The sequence below is a fragment of the Seriola dumerili genome, unplaced genomic scaffold (assembly GCF_002260705.1).
Source record: "Seriola dumerili isolate Sdu_G_001 unplaced genomic scaffold, Sdu_1.0 BDQW01000161.1, whole genome shotgun sequence".
Taxonomy (NCBI): Eukaryota; Metazoa; Chordata; class Actinopteri; order Carangiformes; family Carangidae; genus Seriola; species Seriola dumerili.
Window position 1 is genome coordinate 2,407,967 of NW_019174416.1, and position 13,681 is coordinate 2,421,647.

At 39.7% G+C, this 13,681-nt stretch overlaps 1 protein-coding gene across 2 annotated transcripts in view; it reads left to right on the forward strand.

Annotated features, from left to right (window-relative positions):
* The window catches only part of ctnna1 (catenin alpha 1), a 79,185-nt gene extending 66,245 nt beyond the window's left edge, over window positions 1-12,940 (forward strand). For both annotated transcript variants that reach the window (XM_022752103.1, XM_022752102.1), the window contains exons 17-18: window positions 10,788-10,922; window positions 12,033-12,940. In XM_022752103.1, the coding sequence (XP_022607824.1) occupies window positions 10,788-10,922; window positions 12,033-12,323 (426 nt within the window). In that variant the 3' untranslated portion in view covers window positions 12,324-12,940. The remainder of the gene's footprint in view (window positions 1-10,787; window positions 10,923-12,032) is intronic.
* The last annotated feature ends 741 nt before the right edge of the window (window positions 12,941-13,681 follow it).

Below are 13,681 nucleotides of genomic sequence, written 5' to 3' on the forward strand. Positions count from 1 at the left end.
ACTCCACTAATCTGGGCTTTATGGCAGATTTGCCAAACGGAAGCCTCTTAGTGAAAGACACATGAAAGCTGCTTCGAGTTTGCAAAAAAAGCACCCAAAGGACTCAGACTGTGAGAAACAAGATTCTCTGGTCTGATGAAACTAAGATTGAACTGTTTGGCCTCAATTCTAAGAGTCATGTCTGAAGGAAACCAGACACTGCCCAATACTATCCCAATGGTGAAGCGTGGTGGTTGCAGTATCATGCTGTGGGGGTTTTTCTCACCCGCAGGGACAGGAAGACTGGTGAGGGTTGAGGGAAAGCTGAACTAAGCAAAATACAGAGATATTCTTAATGAAAACCTGGTCCAGAGCAGTCAGACATTAGACTGGGCCAAAGGCCCACCTTAAGCATACAGCCAAGACAACACAGTAGTGGCTTAGGGACAACTCTATGAATGTCTTTGAGTGGCCCATCCACCCAATGGAACATCTTTGGAAAAACCTGAAAATGACTGTCCACCAACAGTCCACATCCAACCTGACAGAGCTTGAGAGGATCTGCAGAGAAGAATGGCAGAAAACACTAAGTCCTGATGTGCAAACCTTGTGGCATCATACTCAAGAAGACTTGAGGCTGTAATCGCTGAGTAAATGGTCTGAATACTTATGTCAATGTGATATTTCAGTTTTTTTTTTTTTTTTCTTCTTTTTATAAATTTGCAAACATTTTAAAAATATTTTTGCCCTTTGTCATTATGGGGTATTGTGTGTAGACTGGTGATGGAAGAATAAATTTAAACAATTTCAAAGATTGCAACATAACAAAATGTGAAAAAAGTGAAAGTTTCTGAATACTTTCTTAATGCATTGTAAGTCAATCTATTACAAAATGACATGTTTCAGGCAGGGGGACAACATGAAAGATGTTGATAAATGAGAAGCTTCAAAAGAAGTTTTTTCCATTGTAATTATTCTGATGTATTTGTGATTACTGTGTTAGAAGATCGGGGGCACATACTTCACTAATGCAACCCTGCCAGCACAACATTCAGTTATGTATCTATGAGCGGTGCATTTCATCATTGTGGTGCTCATTAATTTACCTCAGAAGTTAAATTTACTATCTCTTAAGTCATGGATGTTCTGTTAACACCATTGAGTTGGAGTATAGTTTTTCATTACCCAAATGCACAATTCATTCTCAGCTCCTATGTTGCAGAAGGAACTGACATTGCCGCGTGCTGTAGTGCTCACACTGAGTTTGAAAAAGCAAAGCATTCATACTGATTGTATCTTGACAGCCCCTGCTTTTGTTTTTAAACGTTGTCCTTAGCAGAGCTGCATGTAAGCTGGATTTAAAGACAAACTTTTATGCAAACTTTTATTTCAGAATATTCTGGTGCTCTTGTTACTTTAAGCCATGTCTACAAAAAGATAATAACGGAACAGCATTCAGTACACGAAATTTCTTTTTGCACACTTGCTTTTTATTTTATCATTTTATTTTTTTCTCATTTTCACATTTATGATCAAATCCAAGTGAAAGGCTCGCACAGCACAGCCCTTCAGATGTTAACAACTGCTATGATTTGTGTTATTCATGAGACACCCCTTACCAGTCTTTACCAATTTCTTTCAGGATCAAACACTCTCTCTCTCTCTCTTGTCCTTCCATCTCCCACCCCCCAATTCCCAATTCCATCATCCCTCCACATCTATCCCTTACCCCAGAGACTATGGTCCTTGACATAGGGAAACACACATTCAATTATCCATGGCCTCATATTTCACTTAAATACTTGCACTGTACCACTCCTCAGGGAGACACTGTACATGATTTATCCCCCAACATATTCATGTGCCATCTCATAGGCAGAGACTTATTCCTTCTGTGTCTGTAATATGTATACATTTTGTTGTTAAATCATGGAAGAGTTTAGTTTGTGATGTTTGCAACAAGATATGGCCGTCCCCAGTAAAGACATTGCTTGCTTTTGTAGTTGAGATATACCATCTGTGGGTTTCTTACAGTTCTGTCCAAGAACACAGTCAGGGAGGCACACACTGACTTCAGATGTTTGCTGTAAGATTTCAATCTAGATTACATTGTCAGTCTCTCTTTTACTCTGGTTTTGTTGACATCTCTACAGATATATTGGCAAAACATTGTAACAGCACAAAGTCTGTTAGCTAAATGACGTGTTCATTCAAATTGAATGTTTCAGCGATGACTACAACACATGGATTTAAATGCTTTGCATCAGTCACTTTTAAATCTGTTAAAGCTTATTTTGCACCATGATGAAATAGTCAAGCTCTTCCTACACAAGGCCGTGGTTAATAATTGATTTAAGGATCATGTAGTTTTATGTCATAGCTTTTTTTTTCTACCAGTTGTTTGTGTAATGAGAGGAGATGTGTTAGGGCTGCTGGGGCACATATGAAGTATATTCCATATGTACGGGCAAAAAAAAAGCCCATGCTTATAAAACACTTCTCTGTGAATTTTACTCAGATTCAAAGGGGGCATAAGAGGTATATCAATTGCTTTTGTCTGATTTTTTTGCACAACCTGGGGTTTCAATTATGCCAACACATGCTGGAAACATCTGCCTTTAGCTTTCAGCAGAGATCACTTCCTCATAGTCAGACATAATGAGCTGCTGGCCTCCACAAGCCCTGCACGTCTGATATTTTATTTAAGGTGCCCTCAGATCCTTAATATTACAGGCCCACGTCTATCACAAAGTAAAAGTCTTACCTGTACTGACCTAATTGCATCCGAATCATTTGAACAGGGAATAAGCTGTTCTGGAAAGTGACTTTTTTATGCCTCACTGCCGCTTTTGAAGATGCTTATTCACTTTAATGAAAACAGTGTAATCCCCCAAAGAAAACAGATGGGAAACTGTGTAGGTGTGTGAGCATGTGTATGTGTTTGTGTGTATGTATGCCAACATACAAACACGTCTGTTGATTAGCTTGCCTCTCTGCAGGCACATGTGTATAGATGTGTTAGATCTGGTTGACTGTTTCATTCTTCCATCCTCAACTATTTGTAGGTACTTGTTTCTTTATCTTTTTTTCTGCCGATGTGTATGTTTGTGTGTGTGCACTATTAGGGGATTTTGGGGTTTGAAGCACTCAAAGTATGAATAAATGAAGAGCTTTGGCTGTTGGAACACAAGTCTTTGCCAAGATCGAGGACCCCTCTAGCCTCTGAACCCATCCAGCTGTCCCTCTTAGCCTTTCTCTCTCAGCAGAGACCAAAACACTAGAAGACCAGGCGACACTCACCCATAACACATCAGCCAGAGCTCCCAGGGATGGACATGGGGTAGAGGGGAGGAGAATGATGGAGAGATAGGAGAGGCAAAAAGAGGGGGCAGTGCATTTGTGTGGAGAGAGGAACATCCCTCCTGAGAGATGAATCCATTAAGAGTGCTTCGCCTTTTAATTAGCAGTATAATTGCCAGGTGGCAGTTTTTATTTATTTATTTATTTGCACGGCAGTTTATATTTAGGGCCGTATCTCTAACAAAGCAGGAGATGCCACAGGCCCACTTTCAGCCAAGGCATGGCATGGCATGTTGGGATAGTCTACATACTCCAGCAGTAGTTAAGTGAGTCACCACCCAGATGCATACATACTGACAGAGAGTCAGAGAAGCAAAGGCAATGCTGGGACTGCTCATTAACCTAGGCATATTAATCACTTGTGCTCTGTGCCTCTGGTCTGGAGGGCCCATGAGGGTTTATTCCTTATATAAAACACATCGGCAGATGGTCCCAGACTGATAGCACAGCATCTTACCCTACATTTCCCTTTGCAAGACTGTGTCAAGACATGTTTTGATACGTGCATATTGTGTTAAACAGAAATATGCAGGTGGACACGGTCTAGTTTGAAGAATGTGAAAAACAGTTAAATATGTGTAATAGAGCCTTATTAAAGTTTAAAGAAATGAGTGTAGTGCAGAGATGAGCTGCAGGATTTAGGTCAGTGCCATACAAAGGTCTGCACTGCAGTTTATTAAGAATTTATGACCCTCCTCTGCAGGGCACCTTATGAGAATTCCATCTGAGCAGGCTGGTAAACAAATAATGCTATGTAATTGAGATTTATAATGCAAATGTGTTAGCCACTATGTAGCCCATAAATTTCTGCTGCTTTTCTGCTCACCACATAAACACTTGCATGTACACATACAAACACATGCACATAAAATAAGGCTTGCATATTTAGAGAATGGGCATGTATTTGCTGTGTGTGTGTTTGTTGTGCAAGCTTTATTCTCATGATGTATACTGACATACATAGTGTACTTCTCCAATTTGCATTCAATCAGTGGAGATTTATGGTGATCCATGGGCTCTGTTGCTGGTCACAGTCCCAGCTCTGGCCCTAGACGCTTTGCAGCAGACAGGGTTGTAAATTACCTACTGCAGTGGAGAAGCAAAATCACCCAGAGAACCCACAAATTCTCAGCTCAGCAGTTCAAGGGTCAAGCCTCAGCCAACTGCAGTTCAGCCCAACCAAGCCCACCTTTTTGCTGGTTGAGAAAATTTATAAACTCCCAATGGATTGTTTTGAAAGGCATTTACCCTTGATAATTCAATAATTTCATGTTTTTTTTTTGTTTTGTTTTTGTGTCTATCCTGAAGTTTGACCGTGAAAGGAAACACTTTTTGTAACCAAAGAGTTCACAGAGGTGGATAATTCAGTGGAAGGAGCAAACACCATATTGAGATAGCTGTATAAAGCTTTTAGTTCCTTACCTGTGGACAGGACATTTGACAGGTCGGAGAAGTGGATGACTTGGAAAGACTAAATAGTGTATAGCTATTTGATATATTTGAAAGTTTTGAGGGTCTATGTCTTTACACCTGCATTTGCAAATCTGAGGTTTTGGAACAGATGGGTATCAAGTGAGACAAAAATCTGTAAATGGTCAGGCCAAGTGAAAGTTAATGTCTCAATGTCAAAAAGTTGTATTATCAGTTTTGCTTACAAGTGCTACATTGAAATGCCTGAGTGACAGGTGCAGCATGAACATTAAAAATTGATGAGGGCCATTTAATTGGTCCCTGTGGTTACCTCTAAAGTTGGTCTTTTTGGCTTGCCCCCAGCTTGATTTTCTCCTGTCATACCCAGACTCTGTCTGCTTCAATTTCACATTAACAGTCCTAAGTGCCAGTATGATTGAATTGGCCCCACACAAATATGGAGCATCTTTTTAGCACATGCAGTGAGCAGAGGAGATGTGGCTATCATCATTCTGTTTGAAATGGATCTTGATTGATATTGGTAGCCCCTGGGAGATTTAGATTTAGCCATTAACAGTAATATAATCAGCAACAGACGGTAGAAATCTAATGTACAGCACATTCACTGTAAAGCCTCATAACTAGGTTGTACACAGAAAACACTTAACATACTCAACTTCAGCACAGGTCCTGTGAAAAGGAAGTGCACTCAAGGTTTTATCCAGTAGTAAAACTGTGTTAAATTTCCACTGCTGGATTTTTTTGAAATTCATTCCCCCCAATGCTTTTGAAGCCCTCACTTCTATCTTCACTTATACTTTTCAGTCATTTTTACCTTTTCATCCTCCGCCACTGTTTTCACAAGTTTTCAATTCCATTTAATATATTAAACATTTTTATGCTACAGTGTATTCATCTTGAAGTGTCTATGGACTACAGCTTGGAAAAGATAATTTCCTATACCTGTATAGCTCTATCTCTTACTTCAGCTGCTGCCTAAAGTAACAGAATGGTCTTTCCAGTGCTTTGTTCGCTGTTCTCCTTAAACTTTGATGTAGATCTCAGTCACACTGTTTTCCCAATGGCACTGAAAAAATTATATATATATATATATATATATATATATATAATAATAATATAATATATATATATATATATATTATATTATATATATATATCTATATATATATTACTTATACACACACACACACACACAACACACACACACCACACACACCTCTGTAACCCCATGGCAGTTTTGAGGTGTAATGGCAGATAAAAGCGCCCTGTGTCTTGTTGTCCTGAAAGTCCTTTCTCAGGTTAGGCACAGGTAATCATCCACAACCCACACACAGGTACACAGATGTTGTGTGCCTACCAGGGGGAGAAAACAAATATCAGGCACACAAATGTTTTGTGCCTGATATTTGTTTTCTCCCCAGGTAGATGTTTTATATGTTAGAGAGCAGTAAACCTTCATGGTGAAACGTGCCAGCTGGTATAAGTTTTGGATCTGTTTTCTTCGCCTTCAGCTCTGGAAATCCAGCCACACCACCAAACCCTTGTAGCTTGCCTGAGTGAAGGTTTCTGTTTGTTTGTTTGTTTGTTTGAGCTTGTCTTTTAACTGTGGCAGGAGGACACTTTGGGCTATAGGTACATTATGATATAGGGTGATTTATAGGTTTGAGGCATAGTTATCAGCATACCTTTAGAAATGTAGCGTCTGTTTTTCTTTTTCAATTTAGTTTCTCAGCTTAATTAAATATAAGCTTTATGGAACAGGTGAAATGACTGAAAAAGGTAGCTTTACATTATCTGGCTGTCTGATAGCCAAGCTACAGTTTAGAGTATAAAGGCAAAGTACTTTCGATGAAGACACCATGCAGAAATACTCAAAATCACCTTGCTTAGATCTGAGAACAATGTAAATATCAATTTAATCAAAAACATATCAGAAAGCACCCTCTCTGTACACTGCCCCGTGGCACTCTCCAACAGGTTGCTGGCAGCCGCACATTAGAATGCTGCCGTGTCAGTAAATATTGGAAATTGGCATTTCCTCTGGGTGATGCGTCCTGAAAGGTCAGTGCTGGGCGGCAGCAGCACAGTGGCTCTACCTCTGTCTCTGGTCTGTATAATGGAATTCAGTGGAACTGCATGACATTTCCAATGATGGGACCTGACCTTCCTGATCATCATTTATATCATGGACATTACCCAACACGTAGCACAGTGAGATCCTTTTGTTCGACATCCTGCTCTGTCATTCTTACTTCCTCATTTGCTTTGCTTATTTGTGGATTTTTGCTTTTGTTTGCACCGTGCTCTGAACCTTCACTAGAGCAACAGTTGAAATGCTAAGGAATGCAAAATAAAGGAAGAGCTACCCACACACTAACAAAGTGAGACGCTCATGAATATGGAGTACACTAAATCATGTACGGGATTGTTACTTGAGAAATTAGGAAAATTAGCAAATTAACATAATGATCTGCTATCTTTTGACACAACTTTGATGTTTCATCTTTGTTTTTCTGGGAAGGCACTTGAAGCCATAAGTGAAGGGACAACAACAACTACACAAGAATCATTGACATTTCTTCCTGTACTCCTGGCTCCTCTTGAAAGATGGTGACTTACCTTTTCTATTAGTTTGCCTTGAAAAGGTATTCAGACTCATGTGATAAAGTCTCTAGTGCCCCTCTTCCTGCTTTGCCATCTCTCAATAGTAGCTGACCAAGCAAGGTTAACTGTCCCACTCCATAACTGGCCACACAGCATGTGGAAAAAGGCTATATCATCAGGCTTGAGGGACATTTCACCGCAGCACTCAGACTAGACGAAAAAAAATTACAATGATGGACTCTAATGGTTGGAGTCACTATTAGAGAAGAGAATCGCTCAATGGGAACAAGAATGATGGTCCCTTTGTTTTTCACACTAGGAAATCTTGTCCTGTGAAATGGAAATGAATTGTTTAAATATGATTTTCAGCATAACTGCTGGGTTATGGTGTTTGCACAACCTGCACATACATTAACATTTAAGTTGAGTAAACACCTACATTACATGCCCCATTTATTAATTGTTATTTGCTCTATTAATTATTCATACCTTCAAGTAAAAAAGCAGGGATCTAAAAGGTTTCTTGGTGGAATGTGAGTTCCTTACGTGGTTTCTGCAAGCGTTATTACACCACAGTGAAGGTCAGTGAGGTTCTTTAGCCTCTGACACAGTCATCAAATTTTGAATACCCCTAGAGTTAATCACAGGCAGGGCTTTTGTTTGCATTTCCAAAACAATCTAAGGTGTTCTTAGCTCTTCTCTGTGCAACTTATGTATTCACATGTCACAGTCAGAGCAGCCTTACAGAGTTTCCTGAGTGCTGAGTGAAGCCAGCAGCTGAGCTGAGTATGAGCACAAGTGATGCTTTCACAGTGCCCTGCTCTCAGCCGTCTGAATACTTCCCCAAGCCCTCATTAGCATGGCTGCTGCATTCAGCCTCATCCCAGGTCTTTGCTATTGCATGTGTGCATCCACACACACACTGTTACTTACTTATACCCCCCTCCCAACTACAGCTGAATCCTCCTGTCTGCGTCCCTTTTCCCCAGTTGGATTTCTCCCCCTTATTTACTCCTCCATACTGTTTCCCCTCTGGCTCACTCTTCATCCTCGTCTTTTCTCCAACTACTTATTTCTCTCTGGTTCTTTTCTCTTTTTTCACCCCCCTCCCTCTCCCATTTTCTCCAGTCTCTCAGCCATGTATTAGTCCTCTCCTGTATGATGATCATCCCCTCCAGCTCCCTTTCCCCTAATCACCTCTCACATACCTTTCTTTAATAGAATGCCAACTCTCACATTTCCCTCCTCTCTACTTAGCTCATCCTTCTATTAATCAGGAGTGAATGGTAGTGATAGCTTAGATCATTTTATTAATATTGTCACAGTACATCTATAGAGCTCTCAGTAAAAAAAAGCCATGATTGCAATGGGCTTAGTTGTTTCTTTGTTTGTGTCACATTTTAATTTGTGTTCAAGTGTATAAATGGAGTGGATTTGTTTTGTATTTATGGTGAAAAGATGTGTTTCTGATAAATTTCTGTGTCCTTATTGAGCTATAGTCTCCCACATTCTGATGTACGCTGCATATGAATAAGCATAGCTGTGTTGGCTGGGGCGGTGTGTAAATGCGTGCATGCGTGCATGGCTGTATGTCTGGGAGTGAGTGCACTATATTCAGCAAAGCGCTCTACACTCCCACCAGGGATACTGACGCGCTCAGCAGGATTAGACACATCATAAATCCTAGTCTGTTTGAAGTGTCCAAAAATTACGATCCCAAATATGTTTCCTCTTCCTCCGTTTGCAAAGAGAAAAGCAAACAGGGATTTCCTCACCGTCTATGAATTAGTGCACTTTAATGGTGGTAATGGCCATTATTGGAAAAAAAACAAAAAAAAACAAAACAAACTATGATGTCCAAACTCTGTCATTTATCCACTTATAGACGGACAAAATGCCTCTCCATTTCATCTAGACACATGCAAACACTGCATACTTAAGTTCTACAGCGCTGACCTCGCCAACTACTTCCTGTAGAGATCCATCAATTAAAATATTGGCTGCGATTCCCTCCCTTTCACCTTTTCCCTGCACTCAGAATTAATAGCTGCCAATGGACTCCTCCTTCAGACAGGCAGGCACCTGCAAATACTGGTGTTTCAGCCAGTATTTTCGCTTGGCTTTGCTCACTCCCATGGTCACGCTGGTGCTATTCACAGGTATAGTTAGTTTAGTGATGTGAAAAGCTGCCAGCCTCTGATTATCTGTAACCGTCTCAGTCTAGCTGTGTAGTGATCATTGCTGACATACCTTTGTCTGTATCAGGTCACTCTGATAATCCGAAGTTCAGTGTCAGGGCCCTATCAGGGTTTTACACCCCTCACTTGAACAGTAGCTAAGAGTACTGTGGCCTAATTACTATGCTGGCAAGGGACTTGTTTAGCAAACTAGGAAAGGGATTGGAAATGGTGTTCCAAGGTAGAGCCCACGTCTAATTATAATGAGATGAAATAATTCAAAAAGATTGCCAATTCTAAATGAGATGCACTTGTGGGGCTCTTCACATCCTGCCACTTTCAAGTAGGCTTTATGAGAATTTATTGGATTTCTTGAAGTTGATGGATTTTTTATGGCTCCAATGTATTTTGTTTTTGTGTTCCTAGCTGACTTTTGACAATATTGTTATGCTTCGGTGGAACCAAGAATAAGAGGCTTTTTCAACTTGGTCTGAACCTATGGTCTAAAAAATTGTTTTGCCACACTTTTTAAGCTACCTCCTATCCCTTGCATATTTCCTCAGAGAATTAATTGGACTTAATGAAGCCTGTTGGAGTGCTTTTCCAGCCCTGGGCAGTTTATTTACAACTTCACACCTGAAGTCACTGTTTAAGTTGTTAGGATAGAGTCTTCTCAAACATTTGTGTCACAAGAATGCAGATTACTGACAACTAGGATGATGACTGTCACCTGTTTTAATTTTGAAAATGTTCCTTAACTATGCACAGGGCTGCTGTTCACACTCCAGAGCAAGTAGTTTTGTTTCCAAAGAGACTTGATGCAAAATTATTACCACCACCTAAAACGCATTGATTGACAGCAAAATTTGGCTCCTAATAGAATTTGCATTCTGTGTGACTTGATCATGCTTAACCTTGTGAAGATGAGTTATCAATCTACCAGGTTGTGGGCGTGCGTTTGTCATTTTGGCTCTGAGCACGTCCCTAATGTGGGTGTCTACCTTACCTGTCACACTGGTACTAACTCATCTTGATAAAGTGCAAGATCATTGTGTCTGTAGAATCGCATAAATATTCAGATTGAGTAGTAGCAGCAGATGAATAAGTGACAAAAATTGATTCATTGTACCACCTGCAAGCAGCTAGTATTATAATAAACAAGTATTATAACAAACAAAGCTTAGATACTAATTGACGTGCACATTAGTTGACACATGTTGTCTTTCTCTCTCACAGTGCCCCGACTCAGCCTGTAAGCAGGATCTGCTTGCCTACCTGCAGCGTATTGCCTTGTATTGCCACCAGCTCAACATCTGCAGCAAAGTCAAGGCTGAGGTTCAGAACCTGGGAGGAGAGCTGGTTGTCTCAGGGGTAAGTTCAACATCATTTTAACTGTGGACACATTGTCTACAATTTGCTGTCTTCATTATGAAAAGGCCCCACAGTAACTAAACAGCAGTTGAGCTGTTAGTAGTTAGTATTTTCCTTTATTTTAACTATTCACTAAGCTTGTTTTGATTACTGCAGAGGGCCATAAGAGTTGGTGCCAGTAATGCGGTTACAAATTTAGCAATGTTCCAATAAGAGACGAAAGCAGGGAGACAGTGTAGGTTTCAAACATTTACAAAAAAGGGTAAAAATGTAATGAAGCCTCAAGGATACAGACATTGCTCTTTTTGTGAGAAACAATGAATGTAAACAGAACTGTTTTTAGTGAAATATCCGCAGGATACCTTTAATTCCTAGCTAGAAAGATTATTAAATCAATAAAATGCATTGGCTACTTCCTAAAGTTTTATTTTCTGGTGTTACCCAAATAAATTAAAAATACTAGGACTTAATGGCACCAGCTGGTGGTTGTGTTGAGTTAATGATTCATTCTCCGCGCTTTTATTTGCAGCTTATATTTTATATATAAAGTGATAACAGAAATAATGGGTTTCTCTGCTGGAAAGGACTAATGTTGCCCAAATATTTCCTAACATTTCTAGTACTTAAGATAACGTTGTAAAAGGCCAGTGTTTGCAAACCCTCTTAAGCATTAATTAACTACTTACTTGCCAGTCAGATTAATTAAAATACAGTGCCTCTGTGTGCAGGAAATAATGAATTCCTCTGTCCTTTCTCTTGGGCTGAGTATGCTTCCTAAAGTTTCAGTCAAGTGTCACCAGTGTCTCTGAGGCTATTAAACTGTGGAGATTAAATTGGTGTGACCTTTTTCCATATTCTCCCAATTTCTCACATCTGTTTGTATGCCAGACAAACTTGGAAAGGTCGTTAATTCTTCAGTACAAACACTATGGTTTTGGTTTTCCCCTGGAAAACTTGCAGTACAAAACAAGGCGGCATTAGAAGGACAAGAGCAGTTTACTTTCACTCAACATGAATTCAAAAAGGATGTAAACAACAGCCTTTGCTTTCACCATTTTACAAGGCTAATTGTTTCTCTGCTCTTTTCTCATGTCCCTTCTGTGTTATCAGTTGGACAGCGCAATGTCCCTCATTCAGGCTGCAAAGAACCTGATGAACACAGTGGTGTCCACCGTCAAGGCCTCCTATGTTGCATCCACTAAGTACCAGAAGAGCAAAGGCATGGAGTCCCTCAATATGCCAGCTATCTCCTGGAGGATGAAAGCTCCTGAGAAGAAACCTCTGGTGAAAAGAGAGAAGCAGGATGACGGCCAAACCAACAGAGTCAAGAGATCCTCTCACAAGAAACATATCAACCCTGTGCAGGCTCTGAGCGAGTTTAAAGCCATGGATAGCATCTAGACTTTTGATTCAACAGAACACAAAAAAATGACCAATGAGTTTATATGTAGGTTGAGCTTGTCATTCTATCAAAAAGAAAATGTTTTAACATATTTGTTCTATCTTTGCATAGACAGCTTGTTTGTTTGACCCATTATATTCCTACACTGCCTCATTTCTATTCCATGAGTTCAGATGTGTTCTAGTCTGTACCATTAACTGTCTCTTACCTGGAAAATACAGTTAGAGGGAAATCAACTGGACAAAGGCATTTTTTTTATATTTTTCCATTTTTCTTTCATCTTTATGGGAAGGAAGGAAGGAAGGGGATTTCATAGATATTATGAGAATTAATTTCAAGAGGCTTTTGATTATTTTGTATTCTAACCAGTTTTATAGTAATACTGTGGGGATTGTGGTGATTTACACTATAATGTTTGATTATGGCAAAATACCTTCTGTACTGCTAATATCAACTATGCAAAATCTCAACTGCCTTATTTTAACTCAAGCAATAATTGTAGTTCATTTGGATGTGCTGGGCTAACTGCTAACATTTAGATATGTTTTGGTTCAGCCTTTAAAAAAAAAAAAGTCAATATATTTCCATGTGTGCCTGCTCACTGCTTTTCTAACTGTATACATTGTTATGCCACTATAAACAGTCAAATAAGTTTAAACTGACGTTAAACACTTTTTTTCAGTGCTGTATAATTAATGATTTGTACCCTCTGTAACATTTGGACTGGTAAATGTCATTCCTCAATCATTTAAGCATCTCAAATTATTTTTTTCTTTGTTTTTGTTTTTTTTTTTCATGTTCACATGATGCAGCAAACCAAAGGTGACGGAGTGTTCTTCTCAGCCTTCTGTTTTTGCTACATGACTGGTACATGTGCTTGATTCTACACACAAGGCACACAGATAACCCAGTCACACTTTGTAAAGAAGCCTTGATGCCTCTGAGTCTGGGGAACCCAGTGGGCTAAACAATGAGTAGAGACCACATGTCGGTCTTCTCTAAAGCCGACAAGCTTCATTAACTGTCAATGAGACCAAACACCTCCACAATCTTAAGAATGTGTCCAAACTGAGGGATCAATATGTTTTCTCTTCTCAGCTTAGAGGTAGGCACGGAAAGAACGAGACTCCATTGACTTTAAACTCTCCTTGCTGTTTGTATTCCTTGTCCTTAGGCTTAAACACTAATCAAGATTTTGTTATGTCATGCACAATCTTAAATCATCATAAAAATCCTACAAACAAGTTGCCAAGTGTTGGAGCTTTAAAATGAAACAGGAGAAAGTTTTTTTCTTTTCACTTCAGGTAACAACTGCAGGGTGGACGCTCTCTGCAGCTTGTTCTCCAGTCATTCGTAG